Here is a 25,012-nt window from a genome sequence, read left to right as displayed (position 1 = left end):
CCTTCTCTGATATCATTCCATATGAACCTGGGTCTCCTGCATTGCAGGAAGATTCTTTACCACCTGAGCCACCAAGAAAGCCCTATATAGATATATAGGTATAGGTAAATGTATAAATATATATGTATATATATTTGCAGAATGCTTGCATCATGTTGTGTTTCCACGGCAGTGTATGAGTGTTTCAGTTGCTCCATATTGTTGCCTTGGTATCCTCAATTATTGTGATGTTAGCTATCACATTCTAAGAATACATGATTGTATCTCTGTGGAGGTTTTTAAAATTTAATTTATTTAAACTTAAAACCTGCAAAAACATTTAACCCATTTCTCTCACTTCTCCCGCCTCTCCCCACCCCTGTTAACCAACAATCTGGTCTCTGCATCTATGAGTTTAGTTTTTAAATTTTTGAAAATGCATTTGCTTTTTGGATTTCACATATGAGAGATTTGCAGTACTTGTCTTTCTCTGTCTGACTTATGTCACTTAACGTAAAACCCTAGAGATCCATCCATGTTGTCACAAGCTGCAAGACTTCTTTCTTTATACCCATATATGATATTTGTTGTTGTTGTTCAGTTACTAATCGTGTCCAACTCTTTGCAACTCCATGGACTGCAGCATACCAGGCATCCCTGTCCTTCACTCTCACCCAAAGTTTGCTCAAACTCATGTACATTGAGTCAGTGACGCCATCCAACCATCTCATCCTCTGTCTTCCCCTTCTCCTCCTGCCTTCAATCTTTCCCAGTCTCAGGGTCTTTCCAATGAGTTGGCTTTTTGCATCAGCTAGTCAAAATATTGGAGTTTCAACTTCAGCATCAGTCCTTTCAATGAATATTCAGGATTGATTTCCTTTAGGATTTACTGGTTTGATCTCCTTGCAGTCCAAGGGACTCTAAGGAGTCTTCTCCAACACCACAATTCAGAAACATCAGTTCTTTGGTGCTCAGCTTTCCTTATGGTCCAACTCTCACATCTGTACATAACTACTGGAAAAACCGTTTGACTAGATGGATCTTTGTTGGCAAAATGATGTCTTTGCTTTTTAATATGTTGTCTAGGGTTTGCATAATTTAAAATCACTAAATTATGCACATTTGCCTATATTTATTTGTCAAAATGAATCTCAGTGCAAATCCCCAACCACCTAACTGAAGATGTTTCTGTGCTTTGGGAGGGACCGTTTGTGTGTGTGAGGTTGCGTATGTGTGTGTACACTCTTTTCCGTTAGGTGTTTAAATTATGCTTGTGTTGAATCTCCTTTGTATTCTTTGTCTATCCTATATCCTCTTGACCTTTTTTTAACCTCTTGTTAACTCCCATTAAGACCCCTGATTCTCTTTTCTCAATATTCTCCCATATGCTCTTTGCTGTTCATTCAGCATATGTCTTGCCCTTTGTACTGACATCAGCTTGGCCTTCATCTCCCTGCTAGTTTTATTTTTCTCTCTGCCTCATATCTGACTTCTCTAAATAACGTTTTATATCTTACTCTCTCATTATATGCTTTTTTCCCTTGAATTTTATAGAGGATTTATTTTGTTTTGGCAATATTTTATGATGACTTTGTTCTGATGAGTGCTCATTATCTGCCTTTTGATTTTCCTATTCATTTCATTTTTTAGTGTGTATCTCTTTTGTTGGTCCTGGAATGGTTTCCATCTGACTAGTGCTCATCTTTGAAAGAGGTGAACTCCTTCTAGATGAGTTGTTGGCAGAAAGTATTCTGGGGAGTGAGCCGGGGGCATATTCAGGCTAACAGGCTATGTAAATAATTCTGTTATTCCTTAAAAACCTTGCCCAGTGAATCACTGCAGAATAACTTATAATTCACAGTCTCCGCTTTTTTCCCTCTTGTTTAACAAAATGCTGCCAATAGGAGTAATCAAATGTCTCTGATTTGTTATCCAATTCTACTTCCCAGTTTCTAGAAAGTTCATGACTAACAGGGTCCTGCCTCAGGTCATGCACCCCGTGACTTTTGCAAACAAGAGATTCTTGGATTTGCGCCTGAGGACCTATGCTTCACACTGACTAGTAGTGTTAAATGAGTCAGCCAAGCCTGGCATGCTGAACACCTAAACATCAGGCTGCTCCTATAGCTTGTGTTCAGCTACTGTTTTTGATGAAGATTTTTTTTTGTATACCAGAAGCTGAAAAAGAACAACAAAAAATTTAAAAAGCCAAAACAGCAAACTGAGAACCACCACCTCTCCCTATGATGGGACACTCCACCACATAACAGGGCTTGCTCTGAACCTAGAGAGCAGTCCCAGGTGAATGCTGAAGACTTCTCAAGACATTTCTGAACATCTGTTTTGCTTGGACCTAGGCACAGTTTTCTAAATGTTCTCCTATACACAGCTGCCTTTGAATGTCCTCATTTCCCAAAGAGTCTCTCTGTAGCTTAGCCTCTGGACCTTGGATGATCAGAGGGTTTATTGTGTATCTTCTCCCATAGTCTTGCCCCAGGTCTCTGTATGTTTGTAGTCTGCCCTGTAGTTTTTACTGAGTGTCCCTGCTACTTCTCTTGCCTGCATCTGAATTTATGTGAAACAAAGGTGAGAACCTTGCAACATTTCTTCAGGAATGCCCCCCAGATGTGTTTGAAGAGGCTTGCATGATAATTTGCAAATAGTCTGCATCTGCATCTCCGATTCAAGATGCATGTGCTGGGGGGTGGAGGGTGACCAAGAGGAACAAATAGGTTTGAGGGGAGACGGGAGTGTGGGAGGGGGATTGGGAAAAAAGTTCACGAACAAGGTTGCTGTCTGCTCAAGACCACAACTGCACCACATATAGGGGAGGGAAAGTGCTAGGAACATTGTCATGAAATTTTGCTGTAATATGGAAGATGGATTTTCTTGACAGCGCATTTGCTTGACTATTGCATATTTTGAGTGTTTTCCAGATCTCCTACAATGTTTAGACAGCTTCTGGTTGTTTTCTCAATGTTTCTTTAGCAAAAGGAGAGTTTGGGGCTTTCCAGTCTGCTCTTTTGCTATCAACATCTGCACCTTAATATTTTAATTAGATAAATCCATGTCTACATATTATTTTGCAATCTGTTTATTATTCATTGTTGTATTCTATGTATTTTTCCTAATCAGTATTTTCTTTCCATTACTCCTCATAGATACATAATAATACTGACACTAAGTGGGCATAGATTTTGGAACCCAGTCATCACATACCTGCTGTTGGGGAAGTTTTGGGGAGAGTGAGGAGGTACCAATATGAGAGGCTGCCCACTTCACTGGGGAAATGGTTATAGGAGAACACAGCAGTATACTGATAAGAAGATCCAGAGGCACCCTGCCCATGCTACCGAAACCAGGAAACTTTCTCTCGTGATGTAAGAGCCTGGAGACAAAGGAGATAATAGTCACTCATGAGGAAATAGGGACTGGTATGGCCAAAAGGCAGCACAAGTGAATGAGGAGCCTTGCACCATATACTGAGTTACATTATCCCCATTCAGAGAAGTCATAGCAGCCAGGGCACACCAGAGAGATGAAAGACTCAGGTTCACCCATCTCCTAGAGAGTGTTAAGGTGTGAGAAGGTGGAAATTACCATTCTTATTTTGCCTTCACACTTTAAGAAACTAGCATCTGAGTTTTCTGCTAAATTTGATCAACTCTCCCACTTTCAGTTTTTCCAAGCTGGGAAGATGGTTGGAATTCACATCCATGTATATACGTCTTCCTGTGTTTGTACTATTTCTTCAGGATACATATACAGAAATAGAGTTTCAGTTCAGAAGTGTATATACTTTAATTATCCTTGATATACTTTCTCAGGCAAGTTTGTTGGTAAGGAAGTTAACTCTAAGTAAAAATCAAATATCCTATTTAATTGCTAAATGTTGTTCTGCTCTGATGGGCCAGAAACATGATTGCTCTAATGAACATTAAGACTTGACCCCTTGAGTGTGGGTTGAGTGGCCTTAGGAGGAGATACTAATTGATTACACTTGGCCCCAACAATAAAAAGCAGGGTATACATGATGCTGGACCAGAGTCCTCCCATGACACTTGCCAAACATTTGGATTCAATTGTATCTGTCAGGGAAAGCTGATTATCAGTATCCCAAGCTGCTGTTTGTTGACGTTCTCTACAGGAAGGGAGTGAGGCACATGGGCGTGGGGAGTGTGCTTCATGCCTGAGAAGAATGCTTCATTTGTCACATGAAAACCTCAAGAACCATTGGTGACAAAGAAAGGCTATGTGAAACCACACATTATCCCATAAATCTGCTTTATTTAGCAATACAAGTGAGCAAAGAGCAGAGGAAGCAACACAGGGATACAAACCCTGTACATCATAGAACTAGTCACTTGTGCTTTCACAATCATTGCAAGGGAGGAACACAACATCTCTGAGATTGGATCTCCTGGCCCAGTGGAAAGTAAGTGGGATTGCCCTGTCTGGACTAGGACCCAAGTAGCGACCTTCCAGCGGTGAACAATGGACGCTCAGTTGCAACAGGTTTGGGGAGAGAGAAGATGAGGACACTCAGCAACTTCAGTTCTAATTCAAGAAGTAAGAAAAGGAAAGAGAAAGCAACTGGAGGAGAGAGCAAAGGAGGGAGCAAAACAGAGGGAGCCTGAGACATTGTGGGAGCTTGAGCCCATGACAGGACTTCAGTGCTTGTAGCTCTTCTTGCTGGAGGAGGAGGTGGTGGTGGTGTATTTGATGGTGGAACTGCTGCCCCCACAGGAGCTGAAGCCACCCCCGATGGCTCTGCCACTGCCAGCGCTGAAGCCACCTCCGAGGCTGTGGCCGCCGCTGTAGGAGTAGCCGCTTCCTCCGCCCACGCCTAAGCCACTGCCGAGACCGCCGGCACCGCCATAGCCACCAGAGACGGTGGACTGCACCACGGCTGCGGAGGCAAGGGGGCAAGGTCAGGACAAGATGGTGAGCTCACTCTGCCACACAGAGTCCAGTCAGGAGGACGCAAGGGCAAGGGCCGGGGGCAGGTGAAGTACTTACAGATGTTGACTTGTCCAACGCCTTCCCCACTCAGCCTAGGAGAGAGAAAACACAGCCATGATGAGGCCCAGAGCCACAGCTGGACCCGCACGGGAAACCTCCGTGAGAGGAGACTCCCCAGGAACCTGCCTTCTCAGGGCTCTTCTGGGAGTAGCACTATGACCAGCACTAGAGTGCCTTCCACGTGGGCTCATTGGCAGGACTTCTTGGAGATGGAGCCAGATGATTGAGGAGGCTGTGTGCGTTACTCACCTGCACTCCTCGCCCTCCAGCAGCTTCCTGTAGGTGGCAATCTCCACGTCCAGGGCCAGCTTGACATTCATGAGCTCCTGGTACTCCTTCAGCAGCCGTGCCATGTCCTGCTTGGCCTTCTGCAGGGCGTCCTCCAGGTCAGTCAGCTTGCTCCTGGCATCCTTGAGGGCCAGCTCCCCACGCTGCTCAGCGTCGGCGATGGCGGATTGCAGGCTGGTGCACTAGAGGGGAGGAGGGGCAGATGAACCTGAGTCTGGGCTCCAGGGGAGAGGAAGCATACTTCTACTTTCCCAGTGAGGACGAGCCCTAGAGCCCAGATCTCATGGAAAAGGATGTTTGGTTTTTTTTTTTTTTTGTCCAGTCTTTCTCCATTCTACAAACATTAACTAGTCTCGGAGTCTGTTAAGAAAATCTATTCCAAAAAAAAAAAGGAAAGAAAGAAAATCTATTCCCTTCTCTGTTAACCACCCTAATGGTGATGGGGCTGAAAGATACCACAACAGACTGAAGACCAGGGGACACGGGAAGAAATGGACCTACTGTCTAGTTTTCAATGTTGACACTTTGGATAAGTTCACATGGATGTACAATAACTTATACAAAACCACAAACATTCTCACAGAAAGACGATTTTATCTCAAACTCTTGAGACCTCACCTTCCTTTCACTTCACAGTTTTTATTGAACAACCCTCATTTGTCCTGTGTCTTTTCTCAGATTCTTTTTCACATTGAGGATGAGCATATTTGCAGTATTCTTCCCCACACTTTCTAGCCTGAGCTTTTCTTTGCCAACCTGTGTCTTGCATACCCAACTCAATCATTCTCCTTAAGGAATCTCATTTCAATGCCTCTAGACTGTGTGTACGAACCATTGACCAGTTGAGATTCATCCTATCCTGAGTTTTTTTCCAGCTCTTGAGTTGGGATCCATCTCTCTAACCTAGGGAAACTCAACCATGACAGGTCCTCCTCTCTCTGCTTTTATCTCAGTGACCAAGAATTTTCCATATGATGTTTGATGATACTTGAGAGTCTAGGAAGGAAAGGATGCTTTTCTCTTCCATGGTCCCCACTGTACCTGCTTCTTGACGTGGTCGATCTCAGATCTCAGCCTCTGGATCACACGGTTGATCTCAGTGATCTCCTGCTTGGTGTTACGCAGGTCATCCCCGTGTCTGCCCGCCGTCACCCGCAGCTCCTCGTACTGTAAACCAGAGGGAGACAAAGTGGTGTCCACGGGCTTTATATGACACTAATCAAGGTTTTAAAAATTGATTCTAATGGTTTTCCCTAAGACATTTAGAGAAAACTGGTGTTACTAGGTCATTGACACTCTTCACCAATCACACACCATCCTTGGTAGGACCACTGACTGACTGGTTCTCTTCAGGAAAAGCAATGTTCTGTACTGTTACTGAGAAACAGCATTAAGATAAAACTAAAATGAAGGTCACTCACCTTGATCTACATTAGCTTTCATCTTAACCTGGGTTCTTTGATCTATGAGACTTGGACATAATTACCCAAAAGATCTACCCTGAAAGACCCCACTTCTTAGTTGTAGTTTCCCCACTGAAGTCTATAGCCACATTGATGTTCTCAGAGGAGGCACAGGGATTCTTCATCAGCTGCTGCCTCACCACTCACCTTGGACTGGTACCAGGACTCAGCCTCAGCCCGGCTCCTCTGAGCGATCTCCTCATACTGGGCTTTGACTTCAGCAATGATGCTGTCCAGGTCCAGGTTGCGGTTGTTGTCCATGGAGAGGATCACAGAAGTGTCTGAGATGTGGGTTTGCATCTGAGCCAGTTCCTGCAGAACAAGAGATCATCTGATCATCTTTGGTCCCGATTTTTAGAGAGGTACCTAGACCAAAGATATTCCACTCTTCACAAATCTCTTTAAAGGCAATGAAACAGAATGCAGAGAGATACTTACAGCCTCATAGAAGGTTCTTAGGAAGTTGATCTCATCTGTGAGAGCGTCTACCTTGGCTTGTAGTTCAACCTTGTTCATGTAGGCAATATCCACATCCTGGGGAAGAAGCCAACAGACTGGGATCAGATGAGCCCTCCTGCCCAGCCTGCTCCTGTTTTAGTCTCCTTGATGATTCTTTTCTCAGAATCCTCTCCTTCAGGAAAGGAGCATGAACCCCTGATCTGACCCATCTTACCTTCTTCAGTTTCACAAACTCATTCTCTGCTGCCGTGCGCCTGTTGATTTCATCTTCATATCTGGAATTAAAAGGAATAAAATCTAATTGAGTCAGCAGTGAAGATGATACAGAAAAAGCAGCCTGGGATCTCTGCTCCCCAGATTGGATATATACAAATGAGACCTGTCAATAAGCCTAAAGGTTGTAATTTGTGGTTTCTAATTTCTTTACTCCGCTACTCTTCCCATTCAACTTTTATGGCCCTTTTGTTCTTCAGGGTTTGTGTTTAGTAACAATTATAATGTCATGTCTATTGACATGTCTTACTAAGAATCATGCCCTCATTGGACACGGTCATCTAATAGACTGCAGTGTGGGCTTCAGGAGTCTAAGGTGTTTTCGCTCCTGTAACTCACTTGTTCTTGAAGTCCTCCACCGTGTCCTGCATCCCCCTGAGCTCCGAGTCCAGGCGGCCTCTCTCCCCAAGGATACTATCCAGCTGTCTCCTGAGGCTGTTGATGTACTGCTCGAACAAAGGCTCCAGGTTCTGCCTCACGGTCTTGGTACCCTGTTCCTGCAGCAGGGTCCACTTGGTGTCCAGGACCTTGTTCTGCTGCTCCAGGAATCGCACCTGCAGGGAGACAAGATGGTTATCTGTGAGTTGACAAGTCCCCAGGCCGATCTGGTGGTCCCGGTGGTGTTGGGCTGCTCCAGAGCCTGTACAGAGGCTGACAGTTCTGCTCCCCTGATTCTTCAGCTTCATACCACACAGGTCTCATGGCCAAGTTTCTCCAGGGAGCTGTCAGATGTTCCCTCCCTCTCACTGTGGAGACTGTCAGGGACTTTCAACCCTTCCTGTCTTCCTCTTGACATGAACAAGTACTAACGTACTTCATCATAGCATTTGCTCATGTTGCACAGAGCTTTTACAAAACACATGCCTCAGTTAAGGGATATCAGATATTTATAATCTAATTATTAGATTCCAATTCTATTAATGACTGGATTTAACCTTGTTTCCCATATAGTGCATGAATACAGCTGATACAAAGTCCCTTAATGCTCATTTTCTGGTTCTACAGGATATATACTTGAGTTGTGTTTCCTCAAACCCCCTTTTGTTTTTTACTTTCTTTCCTCCCTCCAGCATCCATCTATGTGGATGACTCAAATGAAGTTTCCACTGCAATACCCTTTTAACTTTCTTAGACCATTCAGAAGATCAAGCCATCTTATTGCACTCTCTCATTTTCTGTTCTTTCCTTCAGGATTATCAAGAACTGTGAATGTTTCCTCAGCAAGAAAGGGGCCAAGTGAGGGATGAGTAGTTATAAATGATTTGCATCACCTTCTGCCTGGGGTCCACATGGAGCCTGTCCTGCATCCCAGTGGAGAGCTCGCCTGAGTCCCACCTCCCTCTCCCCCGAGTCTTCCCGCCCCCCGTAGGACATTAGCTGGCTCTCTTGGACACTCTGCAATCCCCACTGGGGGCAGATGCTCCCAACTCACCTTGTCGATGAAGGAGGCAAACTTGTTGTTGAGGGTCTTGATCTGCTCCCGCTCCTCAGTCCTCACCCGCTGGATGGTGGGGTCGATTTGCAGGTTGAGGGGAGTCAGGAGACTCTGGTTGACGGTCACCTCTTGGATGCCTCCAGGGGGGCACACAGGGAAGCCAGCACCACCGAAGCCACCTCCAAAGCCAGCTCCACCACCAAGCCCAAAGCCACTACCAGCCCCAGCACCAAAACCAAATCCACTCCCGGCTCCACCTCCGAAGCCATAGCCAGCTCCAATTCTGCCGCCATATCCGCCACCGATGACACAGCTGCCCCCTGCGATGGAGATCCTCTTGGAGCCCCCCAGGCCGTAGAGGCTGCGGCTGCCAAAGCCAGCTCCTCCACACACTCCAGCGAGGCCGCCACTGCCCCTGGAGCGGGACAGGGACACGCTGCTGAAGCCAGAGCGGCAGACCCCAGGGACTCTGGCTGAGCCAGCACTGAAGCCCCTGCGGCTGCTGCTTTGGGTCTTCACGATGGATTTGTAAGACATGGTTCCTGAAGAAGAAGAGACTGAGGCAGGAGCAAGGGGTGGAGTGTAGGGCTGAGAGGAGCAGGTCTGTAAGAGGAGCTTCCCGGCAGCAGCTTATATATGGAGAAACTGGGCTGGGCTCAGTCCTGGAAGGTGAGCCTGCAGGTTGGGAAGGGCCAGGCTTCACAAAGAGTGAGATCACATCGGTTTATTAGAAAAGTTATGAAATATGAAGATTGCATTTTTGGTTTCCTTTAGTCAGGGAAAATTTCTCCTGCCTTCCAGCTTTGACAGCTCTGAGAACAGTAAGACTAGTCTCAACCCAACTGAGCTGGGAGTTAGTCAGCAACTCACACAAAGGTTCTCCACGTTATGCTCATGTGTGAAATGTACTGAGGCTCGTCTGCCCTGGTGTTTCACCCACCAGCCAGAGATCCTGGAGAGCAAAATAGCCTATTGCTTTTCCTATAACTGTAATTATTCGTGTCTGTCATTAATTACAGAAGTTCAACTTGACCTTTTTTGCTTTCCCTAAAAATTTCCCACAGGTAGGTATGTAGATTTGCAATATAAATGGGTCTCTGTATACCTATTGCTGGATTTTATAAAAATTAATTTCTCATGGTCAGCCTTATTTCTTCTACACTCTCATGCAATTCCTTATCAACTCTAATATTCTGAGAAGTAGTTCCCAAATGTCTTGTTATATCTTTAGAATACAATTCAATATTTATCTGTAAATGAGTTGCTCTTTTACACATACCCTTTATATATCCTTAATACTTAGATGTTCATTAACATCCAGATGCATTTATTCAATCTTGGAAAAGTCTCTTTTTGTTATTTATATTTTGCATCTGCTTTTCCAAATCAGGATTCTAATAAGTTCCATAAATCTTGTGTTTGGGTGATATATTTAACATATTATATCTTTATATTTCAGGTCATTAAATCTGCCTCCACCTTTCCACTTGCAGTTTATTTGTGAAAAAAAAAGCAAAACAGTTTTATTTATGTTTTTCAGTTGTCCAATCTGGGAGTGTTAATTTGCATAATCATGTCATCTTCTTTAAGATGGTCTCAAGTCCTTCTTCTATCCTATGAACTGACAGTTCAAACTAGAAACGTAATAAGCTATCTCCTTAAACATTACAGATATAAATGTCAGAATGCCTATTTATATACATAATATTGATATTTACACTTCTACTTATTCATTTTAAAATGTTAAATAAATACATGTTTAAGGAAAAAATTGCATGCTCAAGGCCATTCCCCAGTCCTGTATAGTAAGACAGGCATAGGTGTTACCATTCCCTGTGTATCCTTGTAGTCACCTCACCTAAATATTTCTGTGCTTCTCCTAGGGCATGTATGAAGCATGTGAGAATATATGTTGAATATATACATACATATATACATATATATATGATATATATATATATATAGACACACTCTTTTACAATTATGCTATGGTATATGTACTTTGTCTCTCACGTCTCTGTTCTCTCTCAGTTCTCACGCAGCATTCTCTGAGTGCTATTTCCTGTGGGTTGTTTCCTTCACCTTTACCTGTGATCCATTGTTGTGCATCAGCAAGGTCTTGTGCTGTTTTCAGCCTGGCCTTCATTTCTATAGTGGTTTTATCATTTTTCTCTACTGCATATCTGCGGTTTACCAGCTAATAATTTAATCTTTTATTTCTCACTCTATTGCCCCTTGGCTTTATTATTTCATTAAGTTTGTTTCATTGCCTCTTAAGAAATATCTTACTGTGATGCCTTCCTGTTGAATGTTTTCTAAGTGCCTCTTGCTTTTCCTTTTCCTTGTGTTTTTTTGTTTTGTTTGCTTGTTTATTTGTTTGCTTTAATGTAAATTGTCCTTTATGGGTCCTGGAATGGTTCCTTCCTGACAAGGGCTCATCTCTGAATGATTTGAGATCCTTTTGGACCTGCCTTTACAGACAGTCTTCTGGGAGGAGAGGCCAGGCCACAACCAGAATAACAGGAATTCTCAGTAGGACACAGGTTGTGTAAATAGTTCTTTTAATTTTAATTCATCCAAGCCAAGGAAGATGTCTGCAGAGTGGCTCACAGTTCAGTCTCGGTTTTCTTTGCTTCTCCAACAACAAGCTGCCAATAGGCATTGCCTCTGATTCCTTACTCAACCCTGCCTTCCCTGTGTCTTGAAACTTCAGGGCAAATAGGCCCTGCCTATAGCCCACACACCCAGTTCTGACTGTTGCAAAGATTGATTCTTCAATTCTTGGATATGCACCTGAGGATGTGTTCTTCATATTCACGTAGCAGGAGTTACATGAGTCATAGGTGCCTGGCAACAGGAAAACCTCAGGGTTAGCTTTGTGTGCTGTTCTGTATTCCCACGTTGTTTAGTTTTGATTTGTCTGTTTTTGAGAGTGTTCTTCACTGGATTTTCTGAGATGTGCATTGAGGACATCTTCTTTCTGAGTTTTTCCAACATCTATGATTGCTTTCTCTCTTTCTGTAGGAAGGATTTTCTATTCTTTTTTTTTTTTTTTTTTTAATTGAAGGAATTTAAGATGTTTTCCTTTTGGGGGCTGAGGGTGGAGATTACTTTTATGATTCTTGTTCTCCTTGTTTGGTTTAAGGCAATTTCTAAGAAGGAGAGATGCCTCCATTTCAGTTACATTCAGAAGTCTCCTGTTCATATATTTATATTTAAAACACATAGCATTTAAAATATTAAGTAATAATTGATGCTAGAAATATTGCTTTTCTTTTCTTGCACTACATGGAAACTATTGGGTTCAATGAAGACATCATTGCTCAGGGCCCCCCTCCTGAACCTGATGGGGTCACCTGAAAGTGGTCTACAATACATCAGATTTACCATCATCAGAAATTTCATTCCCAAATATATTAATGCTCTTCTCAGTGGAACAACCTCCTTTACTACTTAATCAAAGTTTGTATCATCAGAAGTCCAGTGGATACAATGAGAGACAATAGTTATGTAAACAGCCATGTACCAATCTTCCAGATTAAACACTTATCCATATTTCTCATTATTGTCTCATCTAATTCCCCTACTTCTCCTATTGAAATCTACATTTTTGTTGATGTATCTTCAAGAAAATTAAGACATTAAGTCATTTCAATTGTCAGTATTTGCAAGCATGCCTAAGAAAGGATGACTTTTTAATCTAACTGTATAACAGTTTTGTATCTGTAGCAACAGTTGCTTCTTAATGAAACCGAATGTCCTTTTATGTTCACACTTCTCTGATTATTTCAAAGATGTCTTTTTATACTGGCTTACTAGAAGCAACATCTTAACTAGATTCTTGGGTCTCTAAAGATTCTTTCATACTGTAATAGATCCCTTTTTAATACCACTGATTTGTGGACAAATTGGTTTTTTCTCTGGTATGTCTAAACTTGATTTGGTTCATTGTTTCCTGTTGGTGCCACATAACTTCTAACCCCAGTTTTCCTATATAGTAGTTACATAAGTTAATTAGACTTTTCCTGTTGTTTCAGGTAAGGTTATGTCTCAGTTGGTCCTGTGCCCATATTGCCTCAGCTTGTGAGACACATAAAGCTAGCTATCCAGTTTACTGATGTTAAGACTGATCCGTAGTATAGCTATAGTTCCAGGCTTATCCCTCCATTAAAAAGTGCTGAATAAATTTGTCATCTAATATTTTACCATTCATTGGTCAAGTCCCACAATCATTATTCATTAGAGATTGCAAATCTGTAATTTTGAATTTAACATCTCTCCTCCTCATTTATCAATTGGGAGTCATCTATAAAGAAGAAATCTTTATTGTTTACTTTTTAGATAGTAATAAGTATTTTATTCAGACAGGAAAGGCAGAATAATTGCTTCTTTCTTATAATTTTGTAATTTTCATAACAGTGAATTAGGACCACCATAATTTCCAAATATAATTGAGGAAGTTTTGTTTGTTTGTTATTTTGGTTTTGTATGATTATAAATCCACAGTTCAAAAAATATATTCAATATATTTCTGTCCACTGCAGGCATTAAACCTTTTGGGTACTTAAACTGTCCCATTTTACACCACTTGAGTTCTTCAGATTTTCTTCTGTGTCCTTTTCACAGGGTCCCAGTGGGTTTTGAAAGCTTTTTTGTTGACAAGGATGAGAAGTCTCAGGTTACCTTGTACTTACCTTGCAGCAGACATGGAATCAGTCATTTCTGTGAGTAGCTGAGGTGCCTTTTATTGGGAAATGGTATTTAAAAGCTAGAATTTGTATGCTAGGGATGTTCATTGTTACTGGGTTCTTCTAGGTTTGACATCTTTTCAAAATACAGATCTAGAAATATGTAAAAACAAATTTAGAAAATATTTAAATCAGAAGTTTATAGATATATTTCAGATTCAAATGGGAGGATATAGGATGATTTTATAACTGTTTTTTTAAACTATATCTGAAAAGCTTAGCTCTGAATGGCATATTCCTTATTTGCTCTGTTCTACAACAAACCTGACATCTGGGCTTACCAGATAGCTCAGTTGGTAAAGAATCAGCCTGTAATGCAGGAGACCTGGTTTGATCCCTGGGTCAGGAAGATCCACTGGAGAAGGGATAGGGTACCCACTCCAGTGTTCTTGGGCTTCCCTTGTGGCTCAGCTGGTAAAGAATCTGCCTGCAATGCAGGAGACCTGGGAAGATTCCCCTGGAGAAGGGAAAGGCTACCCACTCCAGTATTCTGGACTGGAGAATTCCATGGACTGTATAGTTCATGGGGTCACAAAGAGTTGGAAACAGCTGAGTGACTTTCACTTTCACAACAATATGAGAATCCAGATTAACTCTAACCTTGTGGTTGCAAACAGAAGCAGGAAAAAAAAAGATCTTCCATTATTACATTGGTTGGAGAGAAATTTCTTAAGTGAGGGAGTACAGATATGGATGGCAGTGAGCTTCAAGAAGGGGATGCTACAGTTGCATGAGAAGACTGGGGACAATAAGAGCATGGGAGAAAATGGCACATTTGAGTGAACCTGCCTCTAAGACTAAAGAGGATGATTTCCCACCCCTACTCCCTTTCTAGTGTTGAAGGGACATCCCTGGAGTCTTCAAGGTGACAGCCTTGAAGAGAAGAGATGGCCTAGAGAAAGTCATGGTCCAAGATATCCAGTTGCTCTCAAAGATGGACTCCTCAACACCTTTTTCCTCCCATCCTGAGGTCTTAGTTCAGTTCAGTTCAGTCGATCAGTCATGTCTGACTCTGCGATCCCATGAACCACAGCACACCAGGCCTCCCTGTCCATCACCAACTCCCAGAGTCCACCCAAACCCATGTCCATTGTGTTGGTGATGCCATCCCATCATCTCATCCTCTGTCGTCCCCTTCTCCTCCTGCCCTCAATCTTTCGCAGCATCAGGGTCTTTTCAAATGAGTCAGCTCTCCACATCAGATGGCCAAAGTATTGGAGTTTCAGCTTCCACATCAGTCCTTCCAATGAACACCCAGGACTAATATCCTTTAGGATGGACTGGTTGGATCTCCTTGCAATCCAAGGGACTCTCAAGAGTCTTCTCCAACACCACAGTTCAAAAGCATCAATTCTTCTGCACTCAGCTTTCCTTATAGTCCAACTCTCCCATCCATACATGACTACTGGAAAAACCATAGCCTTGACTAGACTGACATTTGTTGGCAAAGTAATGTCTCTGCTTTTTAATATCTAGGTTGGTCATAACTTTCCTTCCAAGGAGTAAGCGTCTTTTAATTTCATGGCTGAAATCACCATCTGCAGTGATTTTAGAGCCCAGAAAAATAAAGTCAGTCACTGTTTCAACTGTTTCCCCATCTATTTGCCATGAAGTGATGAGACCAGATGCCAAGATATTAGTTTTCTGAATGTTGAGCTTTAAGCCAACTTTTTCACTCTCTTCTTTCACTTTCGTTGAGAGGTTCTTTAGTTCTTCTTCACTTTCTGCCATAAGGGTGGTGTCATCTGCATATCTGAGGATATTGCTATTTCTTCTGGCAATCTTGATTCCAGCTTGTGTTTCCTCCAGCCCAACGTTTCTCATGATGTACTCTGCATATAAGTTAAATAAGCAGGGTGACGGCATACAGTCTTGACGTACTCCTTTTCCTATTTGGAATCAGTCTGTTGTTCCATGTCCAGTTTTAACTGTTGCTTCCTGACCTATATACAGGTTTCTCAAGAGGCAGGTCAGGTGGTCTGGTATTCCCATCTCTTTCAAGGACAAGTATGATGAAGTGTTAGTTAGCAGGGAGTCTGCAGGGAATGCCTCCTGGGGCATGCAGCAGGCAGAGGAGAGCAATCTGCTCTCAGGACCTTTGGAAATGTTCCCTCTTCTGCTTGTGCTGCACCCTGTGCCCCCATGAACTGTGATGTCATTCATTAGTCTGTGCTGGGGATTCTAGCCAACATAGCTAGAATCTACCTTGTATGGTTCACAAGTGATTATCCTGGATCACAGAAGATTCAGGTAAGGTGAACTTTGGATATGGCTTCTAAGCAGAAAAACTTATTCTATTTGAGATTGTTATGAAAAAGATGTATTTTCTGTATTTTCCAGGTACCTAGACCCCATCCTGGAGGAAGCAATTAACTTTAGGAGCCAAATCCAGTATCTAACAACCTTTGGTACTTTTGAGTCCTTCCTTGCTTCAAAAGCAAGACTTCACTGTTTCAATAGAAAAAAATGTTTATTCCTATTCAGCCTTCGTAGAACAAAAGAAATCAATCTGAAAATTTTAATCTCATGCACATTAATCAAGAGATTGAAATTTTTCTTCCTTAATACCAAAATTGTAACCACATTTAATTTCAGATGTCATACAATGAGGATATCATAGGGAACACACTTTCTCTTTTGAAATAACAAGGTTCAACATCAAAAGATTTAGGAAATACACAGATTTAAAAGATAGTTTACTGGAGTTAAAACCAACATGAGATTGTCAATATTATTGTTTTATCATTAGCCATTCAATGATTTCTCTGTATCTTTGTCCCTCCAACTGTCTTTCTGTTTCTTTGTGACTCTCTTTCTTTACCTTGCTTTATAATTTTGTATGAAAATTAGTAAAAATTACAGATGATACTTTGAACCCCTTGCCTTAAATGTTTTCCATAATAACTATGTTTCATTTAGTCATTGTGTCTCCTTAGACCCTTCTTGATTTAACAGTTTGTCAGATTTTCCTTGTCTTCGTGACTTAGAAAGTTTTGAGGAACTCTGCCCATCTGTTTTGTCGATGTCCAACATTGTGCTTTTTCTGATGTTGTCTCATGAATAGACTGGAGTTGTGGTGTTTTGGAGGAAGAACATAGAGGTGATCTACACTTTTTAACACATCATCTTAGGGTACATGCTATGAAAATAACTTATCGCTTTAATATTAGCCTTGATCATCTGGCTGAGGAAGTGTTTGATTTATTTCTCTTCAGTAAAGTCACTCTTTCCCCCCATTTTTAGACTGTACTCTTTGGAAGGAAGTCATCATGCACATCCCACATCTCTTAGCAGGGAGTACTTATTCACTCGTTCACATGGGGACCATGTATGTAACTAAAAGAAATTCTTTTGCCTGAGACTCTTCAATCATCCTTCATGAATTAATTTAATCAATCACTCATTCACATTGGTAGATACCATGAATAATTATTTCATAATTGGGCTTTAATCCAAATATTATTTATCTATTTATTTATGGCTCAAGAAGTTTCAGTTTGTCCACTAATAGCTCTTTCAGTGTCTTCTGTGACTATTTCTTCACTTTTTGCCACTGAAAGATGCTCCAGAATCACCTTTGCATATACTCCTCCCCATTCATAGAATCAGACATATCTCCTTGATTCTTCAGAAGAGAACTTGCATGGTATTAGGTGGATTCTCCAGAGAAATCATCTGAGATTAGGGCCGTGGATGAAACAGACTGGAAACAATTACTGGGTCTCAGGAAGATTGCCTGACTCTCAGACCAACCTGGCACTGTATCATGAGATTTTCTTACCCATTCAGAAAGGCAAAGGAAGCTAAGACACAGCTGAGAGAGAACTCAAGGCCATGTCTTTGGAGTGGCAAAAATTTGACCTCTTTGAGTCTCTGTGAGAGGTTTTTGGGCTGAAGAAAAATGCCTTCCCATTTCTATTTTGTCTCCATACTTAAAAAAAATCAGCAGCTGCATTTTGTTTCTGAGTCTGTAGATCCTAAAATTAACCAGTGTTTCCATTATTTCCCAGGTGAAACTTTATTGGGATTCATATCCCAGAAGTACAAGTTCTTACATTTGTACTGTTTCCTCAGGATACATTGCTAGAAGCACACTTTCAGTTCAAAAGTGTGTACTTTTAAATTGCACCTGATAGAAGACATACAGATGGCTAACAAACACATGAAAAGATGCTCAACATCACTCATTATCAGAGAAATGAAAATCAAAACCACAATGAGGTACCATTACACATCAGTCAGGATGGCTGCTATCCAAAAGTCTACAAGCATTAAATGCTGGAGAGGGTGTGGAGAAAAGGGAACCCTCTTACACTGTTGGTGGGAATGCAAACTAGTACAGCCGCTATGCAGAACAGTGTGGAGATTTCTTAAAAAACTGGAAATAAAATTGCCATATGACCCAGCAATCCCACTCCTGGGCACACACACCGAGGAAACCAGATCTGAAAGAGACACGTGCACCCCAATGTTCATCACAGCACTGTTTATAATAGCCAAGACATGGAAGCAACCTAGATGCCCATCAGCAGACGAATGGATAAGGAAGCTGTGGTACATATACACCATGGAATATTACTCAGCCATTAAAAAGAATTCATTTGAATCAGTTCTAATGAGATGGATGAAACTGGAGCCCATTATACAGAGTGAAGTAAGCCAGAAAGATAAAGAACATTACAGCATACTAACACATATATATGGAATTTAGAAAGATGGTAATGATAACCCTATATGCAAAACAGAAAAAGAGACACAGAAATACAGAACAGACTTTTGAACTCTGTGGGAGAAGGTGAGGGTGGGATGTTTCGAAAGAACAGCATGTATATTATCTATGGTGAAACAGATCACCAGCCCAGGTGGGATGCATGAGACAAGTGCTCGGGCCTGGTGCACTGGGAAGACCCAGAGGAATTGGGTGGAGAGGGAGGTGGGAGGGGGGATCAGGATGGGGAATACGTGTAACTCTATGGCTGATTCATATCAATGTATGACAAAACCCACTGAAATGTTGTGAAGTAATTAGCCTCCAACTAATAAAAAAAAATTAAAATAAATAAATAAATAAATTGCACCTGATACATGTTGTCAGGCACACTTTTGTGGTCATAAGGCATTTTAAAATATAAATCAGACATCTTGCACTCTAGTCAATGTTCTTCTGATCTAATTAGACTGTAATATGATTCTCTGAGGATGATGGATGACTACTGCGGCAGATGGAGGTAGAATATAGAGACAAGTCAGAGAAACTAAACTGCTGAGACTAATCTGAGCAGTAAAACCAGACTTCACTATGATGGACCCAGATCCCTCCCACTCCACATGTCAAGCTGTTCTGGGAGGACTGCTGGCATCAGGATGTTAAAGTGCTGTCTGTTGAAGTTCTCTAAAGGAGGAGAGTGAAGCACATGGGGACTGGGAGTATGCTTCATTCCTGAGAAGGCATTTATCAGATGAAAACCTCGAGATCCATTGGAGACAAAGAAAAGCTATGTGAAACCATACATTATGTGATAAATCTGCTTTATTTAGCAAATCAAGTAAGCAAAGAGCAGAAGAAGCACACAGAGATACAGACCCTGTACATCAAAGAAACAGTCACTTGTGCTTTCACAATCACTGAAATGGAGGAACACAACACCTCTGAGACGGGACTTCCTAGGCCAGTGGAAAGCAAGGGGAACTCCATTTCTGGACTAGGACCCAAGTGTGAATTTCTGATGGTGAGCAATGGAAGCTCAGTTAGAGCAGGTATTGGCAGAGGGAGACAAAGGCACTCAGTAACTTCAGTTCTAACTCAAAGTAAGAGATGAAGGGAGCAGAAGAGAGGAAGCAACTAGAAGAGAGGGTGGTGAAACTGGAGAGGGAGCCTGAGACATTGTGGGAGCTTGAGCCCATGACAGGACTTCAGTGCTTGTAGCTCTTCTTGCTGGAGGAGGAGGAGGTGGTGGTGTATTTGATGGTGGAACTGCTGCCCCCACAGGAGCTGAAGCCACCCCCGATGGCTCTGCCACTGCCAGCGCTGAAGCCACCTCCGAGGCTGTGGCCGCCGCTGTAGGAGTAGCCGCTTCCTCCGCCCACGCCTAAGCCACCGCCGAGACCGCCGGCACCGCCATAGCCACCAGAGACGGTGGACTGCACCACGGCTGCGGAGGCAAGGGGGCAAGGTCAGGACAAGATGGTGAGCTCACTCTGCCACACAGAGTCCAGTCAGGAGGACGCAAGGGCAAGGGCCGGGGGCAGGTGAAGTACTTACAGATGTTGACTTGTCCAACGCCTTCCCCACTCAGCCTAGGAGAGAGAGGACACAGCCGTGATGAGGCCCAGAGCCACAGCTGGGCCCGCACGGGAAACCTCCGTGAGAGGAGACTCCCCAGGAACCTGCCTTCTCAGGGCTCTTCTGGGAGTAGCACTATGACCAGCACTAGAGTGCCTTCCACATGGGCTCATTGGCAGGACTTCTTGGAGATGGAGCCAGATGATTGAGGAGGCTGTGTGCGTTACTCACCTGCACTCCTCGCCCTCCAGCAGCTTCCTGTAGGTGGCAATCTCCACGTCCAGGGCCAGCTTGACATTCATGAGCTCCTGGTACTCCTTCAGCAGCCGTGCCATGTCCTGCTTGGCCTTCTGCAGGGCGTCCTCCAGGCCAGTCAGCTTGCTCCTGGCATCCTTGAGGGCCAGCTCCCCACGCTGCTCAGCGTCGGCGATGGCGGATTGCAGGCTGGTGCACTAGAGGGGAGGAGGGGCAGATGAACCTGAGTCTGGGCTCCAGGGGAGAGGAAGCATACTTCTACTTTCCCAGTGAGGACGAGCCCTAGAGCCCAGATCTCATGGAAAAGGACATTTGATTCGTTTTGTCCAGTTTTTCTCAGTGCTGCAAACTTTAATTATTCTATGAGCACCTTAAGAAATTCTATTCCTTTCCATGTTAACCACCCAAATGATGATAGGCCTAGAAGATACCACAGCAGCCCAAAGACCAAGGGACAAGGGAAGAAATGGAGCCACTGACTTGTGTTGAATGTTGACAGTTTGAGTAAGTTCATGTGAATATACAATAAGTTGTACAAAGCCAGAAACATCCTCAGTGAGGAGATGATTTCATCTTAAGCTGTTGAGACTTTGCCTTCCTTCCTCTTCACAGTTTTGGACAACCTTCATTTTTCCTGTGTCTTTTCTTGGATTCTTTTTACAATGAATCTGATCATATTTGCAGCATTCTTCTCCGCACTATCTGTCCTAAACTTTTCTTTGTCAACTTGCATCTTGAATTCTCAACTCAATCACTCCCCTTGTGAATCTCATTTCAATGCCTCTAGACCGTATCTTTGTCCCAAAACCAGTAGAGATTCGGCCTATCCTGAGTTTGTTTCCTGCTCTTGAGTTGGGCTCCATCTCTCTAACCTGGGGAAACTCTCCCAGGGAGGAAATACATGTCCTTCTCTCCCTGCTTTTCCTCAGTTCCCAGAAATTTCCCACATGATGGTTGATGACACCTGACGGTCTAGGAAGGAAAGGATGCTTTTCTCTTCCATGGTCCCCACTGTACCTGCTTCTTGACATGATCGATCTCAGATCTCAGCCTCTGGATCACGCGGTTGATCTCAGTGATCTCCTGCTTGGTGTTACGCAGGTCATCCCCGTGTCTGCCCGCCGTCACCCGCAGCTCCTCGTACTATAAACCAGAGGGAGACAAAGTGATGTTCATAAGCTTCAGAGACACTAATCTAGTCTTTCAAAAGGGAATCTAATGGTTTTCCACAAGATATTTAAAGAAAACTGGTGTTACTAAGTCATTGACACTCTACACCCATCACACACCATCCTTGGTAGGACCACTGACTGACTGGTTCTCTTCAGGACAAGCAATGTTCTGTACTGTTGCTGAGAGTCAACATTGAAATAAAGCTAAAACAAAGGTCACTCACCTTGATCTACATTAGCTTTCCTCCTAACTTGGGTTCTTTGACCTATGAGACTTGGACATAATTACCCAAAAGATCTACCCGAAAGTCCCCCACTTCTTAGTTGTAGTTTCCCCACTGAAGTCTATAGCCACATTGATGTTCTCAGAGGAGGCACAGGGATTCTTCATCAGCTGCCACATCACCACTCACCTTGGACTGGTACCAGGACTCAGCCTCAGCCCGGCTCCTCTGAGCGATCTCTTCATACTGGGCTTTGACTTCAGCGATGATGCTGTCCAGGTCCAGGTTGCGGTTGTTGTCCATGGAGAGGATCACAGAAGTGTCTGAGATGTGGGTTTGCATCTGAGCCAGTTCCTGCAGAACAAGAGATCATCTGATCATCTTTGGTCCCGATTTTTAGAGAGGTACCTAGACCAAAGATATTCCACTCTTCACAAATCTCTTTAAAGGCAATGAAACAGAATGCAGAGAGATACTTACAGCCTCATAGAAGGTTCTTAGGAAGTTGATCTCATCTGTGAGAGCGTCTACCTTGGCTTGTAGTTCAACCTTGTTCATGTAGGCAATATCCACATCCTGGGGAAGAAGCCAACAGACTGGGATCAGATGAGCCCTCCTGCCCAGCCTGCTCCTGTTTTAGTCTCCTTGATGATTCTTTTCTCAGAATCCTCTCCTTCAGGAAAGGAGCATGAACCCCTGATCTGACCCATCTTACCTTCTTCAGTTTCACAAACTCATTCTCTGCTGCCGTGCGCCTGTTGATTTCATCTTCATATCTGGAATTAAAAGGAATAAAATCTAATTGAGTCAGCAGTGAAGATGATACAGAAAAAGCAGCCTGGGATCTCTGCTCCCCAGATTGGATATATACAAATGAGACCTGTCAATAAGCCTAAAGGTTGTAATTTGTGGTTTCTAACTTCTTTACTCTGCTACTCTTCCCATTCAACTTTTATGGCCCTTTTGTTCTTCAGGGTTTGTGTTTAGTAACAATTATAATGTCATGTCTATTGACATGTTTTACTAAGAATCATGCCCTCATTGGACACGGTCATCTAATAGACTGCAGTGTGGGCTTCAGGAGTCTAAGGTGTTTTCGCTCCTGTAACTCACTTGTTCTTGAAGTCCTCCACCGTGTCCTGCATCCCCCTGAGCTCCGAGTCCAGGCGGCCTCTCTCCCCAAGGATACTATCCAGCTGTCTCCTGAGGTTGTTGATGTACTGCTCGAACAAAGGCTCCAGGTTCTGCCTCACGGTCTTGGTACCCTGTTCCTGCAGCAGGGTCCACTTGGTGTCCAGGACCTTGTTCTGCTGCTCCAGGAATCGCACCTGCAGGGAGACAAGATGGTTATCTGTGAGTTGACAAGTCCCCAGGCCAATCTGGTGGTCCCGGTGGTGCTGGGCTGCTCCAGAGCCTGTACAGAGGCTGACAGTTCTGCTCCCCTGATTCTTCAGCTTCATACCACACAGGTCTCATGGCCAAGTTTCTCCAGGGAGCTGTCAGATGTTCCCTCCCTCTCACTGTGGAGACTGTCAGGGACTTTCAACCCTTCCTGTCTTCCTCTTGACATGAACAAGTACTAATGTACTTCATCATAGCATTTGCTCATGTTGCACAGAGCTTTTACGAAACACATGCCTCAGTTAAGGGATATCAGATATTTATAATCTAATTATTAGATTCCAATTCTATTAATGACTGGATTTAACCTTGTTTCCCATATAGTGCATGAATACAGCTGATACAAAGTCCCTTAATGCTCGTTTTCTGGTTCTATAGGTGAGTATTTCTATGGATATATACTTGAGTTGTGTTTCCTCAAATTCCCTTTTGCTATTTGCTTTCTTTCCTCCCTCCAGCATCATTCTATGACTCAAATGCAGTTTCCACTACAATACCCTCTTAAGTTTCTTAGACCATTCAGAAGATCAAGCCATCTTATTGCACTCTCTCATTTCCTGTTCTTTCCTTCAGGATTACCAAGAACTGTGAATGTTTCCTTGGCAGGAATGGGGTCAAGTGAGGGATGATTAATTGTAAATGATTTCCATCACCTTCTGCCTGGGGTCCACATGAAGCCTGTCCTGCATCCCAGTGGAGAGCTCGCCTAAAGCCCACCTCCCTCTCCCCCGAGTCTCCCCCCCCCCCCAACCACCCCCTGGTAGGACATTAGTTGGCTCTCTTGGACACTCTGCAGTCCCCACTGGGGGCAGATGCTCCCAACTCACCTTGTCGATGAAGGAGGCAAACTTGTTGTTGAGGGTCTTGATCTGCTCCCGCTCCTCAGTCCTCACCCGCTGGATGGTGGGGTCGATTTGCAGGTTGAGGGGAGTCAGGAGACTCTGGTTGACGGTCACCTCTTGGATGCCTCCAGGGGGGCACACAGGGAAGCCAGCACCACCGAAGCCACCTCCAAAGCCAGCTCCACCACCAAGCCCAAAGCCACTACCAGCCCCAGCACCAAAACCAAATCCACTCCCGGCTCCACCTCCGAAGCCATAGCCAGCTCCAATTCTGCCGCCATATCCGCCACCGATGACACAGCTGCCCCCTGCGATGGAGATCCTTTTGGAGCCCCCTAGGCCGTAGAGGCTGCGGCTGCCAAAGCCAGCTCCTCCACACACTCCAGCGAGGCCGCCACTGCCCCTGGAGCGGGACAGGGACACGCTGCTGAAGCCAGAGCGGCAGACCCCAGGGACTCTGGCTGAGCCAGCACTGAAGCCCCTGCGGCTGCTACTTTGGGTCTTCACGATGGATTTGCAAGACATGGTTCCTGAAGAAGAAGAGACTGAGGCAGGAGCAAGGGGTGGAGTGTAGGGCTGAGAGGAGCAGGTCTGTAAGAGGAGCTTCCCGGCAGCAGCTTATATATGGAGAAACTGGGCTGGGCTCAGTCCTGGAAGGTGAGCCTGCAGGTTGGGAAGGGCCAGGCTTCACAAAGAGTGAGATCACATCGGTTTATTAGAAAAGTTATGAAATATGAAGATTGCATTTTTGGTTTCCTTTAGTCAGGGAAAATTTCTCCTGCCTTCCAGCTTTGACAGCTCTGAGAACAGTAAGACTAGTCTCAACCCAACTGAGCTGGGAGTTAGTCAGCAACTCACACAAAGGTTCTCCACGTTATGCTCATGTGTGAAATGTACTGAGGCTCGTCTGCCCTGGTGTTTCACCCACCAGCCAGAGATCCTGGAGAGCAAAATAGCCTATTGCTTTCCCTATAACTGTAATTATTAGTGTTTGTCATTAATTACAGAAGTTAAACATGACCTTTCTTGCTTTCCCTAAAAATTTCCCACAGAGGTATGTAGATTTGCAATATAAATGGGTCTCTGTATACCTATTGCTGGATTTTATAAAAATTAATTTCTCACGGTCAGCCTTATTTCTTCTATGCTACCATGCAATTCCTCGTTA

The 25,012-nt window shown here is 43.6% G+C and overlaps 2 protein-coding genes across 3 annotated transcripts; both read right to left on the bottom strand.

Annotated features, from left to right (window-relative positions):
• Window positions 1-4,246: 4,246 nt before the first annotated feature.
• Window positions 4,247-9,531, bottom strand: LOC122681400 (keratin, type II cytoskeletal 6A-like). Its single transcript, XM_043883468.1, has 9 exons — window positions 8,917-9,531; window positions 7,824-8,038; window positions 7,426-7,486; window positions 7,191-7,286; window positions 6,900-7,064; window positions 6,331-6,456; window positions 5,251-5,471; window positions 4,999-5,033; window positions 4,247-4,888 (listed from the first exon to the last, which is right to left on the bottom strand). Exons 1-9 carry the CDS (start codon window positions 9,454-9,456, stop codon window positions 4,650-4,652), a joined length of 1,698 nt encoding a protein of 565 aa, XP_043739403.1. The 5' UTR covers window positions 9,457-9,531; the 3' UTR covers window positions 4,247-4,649.
• LOC122681396 (keratin, type II cytoskeletal 6A-like) lies at window positions 4,247-24,455 on the bottom strand. Of its 2 annotated transcripts, XM_043883455.1 has the most exons (10): window positions 23,830-24,455; window positions 22,715-22,929; window positions 22,317-22,377; window positions 22,082-22,177; window positions 21,791-21,955; window positions 21,223-21,348; window positions 20,182-20,402; window positions 19,930-19,964; window positions 19,544-19,819; window positions 4,247-4,612 (listed from the first exon to the last, which is right to left on the bottom strand). In XM_043883455.1, exons 1-9 carry the CDS (start codon window positions 24,367-24,369, stop codon window positions 19,581-19,583), a joined length of 1,698 nt encoding a protein of 565 aa, XP_043739390.1. In that variant the 5' UTR covers window positions 24,370-24,455; the 3' UTR covers window positions 4,247-4,612; window positions 19,544-19,580. The 2 variants fall into 2 exon arrangements, with proteins under 2 accessions (XP_043739390.1, XP_043739379.1); XM_043883444.1 differs by lacking the exon at window positions 4,247-4,612 and having other exon boundaries at window positions 19,180-19,819.
• Window positions 24,456-25,012: the final 557 nt, after the last annotated feature.

This window comes from Cervus elaphus, chromosome 3 (genome assembly GCF_910594005.1).
Source record: "Cervus elaphus chromosome 3, mCerEla1.1, whole genome shotgun sequence".
NCBI classification, from domain to species: Eukaryota; Metazoa; Chordata; class Mammalia; order Artiodactyla; family Cervidae; genus Cervus; species Cervus elaphus.
Note: the sequence above shows the minus strand (reverse complement) of the source record. Positions and strands in the feature narration are given on the sequence as shown.

Coding starts and splice junctions, on each gene's coding strand:
- LOC122681400 (XM_043883468.1), bottom strand. CDS start 9,456: ATGTCTTACAAATCCATCGTGAAGACCCAAAGCAGCAGCCGCAGGGGC. Junction 8,039..8,916: donor TTGCCTCCTTCATCGACAAG/GTGAGTTGGGAG, acceptor GTCTCCCTGCAG/GTGCGATTCCTGGAGCAGCA. Junction 5,472..6,330: donor TCGACCACGTCAAGAAGCAG/GTACAGTGGGGA, acceptor CCTCCCCTCTAG/TGCACCAGCCTGCAATCCGC.
- LOC122681396 (XM_043883455.1), bottom strand. CDS start 24,369: ATGTCTTGCAAATCCATCGTGAAGACCCAAAGTAGCAGCCGCAGGGGC. Junction 22,930..23,829: donor TTGCCTCCTTCATCGACAAG/GTGAGTTGGGAG, acceptor GTCTCCCTGCAG/GTGCGATTCCTGGAGCAGCA. Junction 19,820..19,929: donor CGTTGGACAAGTCAACATCT/GTAAGTACTTCA, acceptor TTGCCTCCGCAG/CCGTGGTGCAGTCCACCGTC.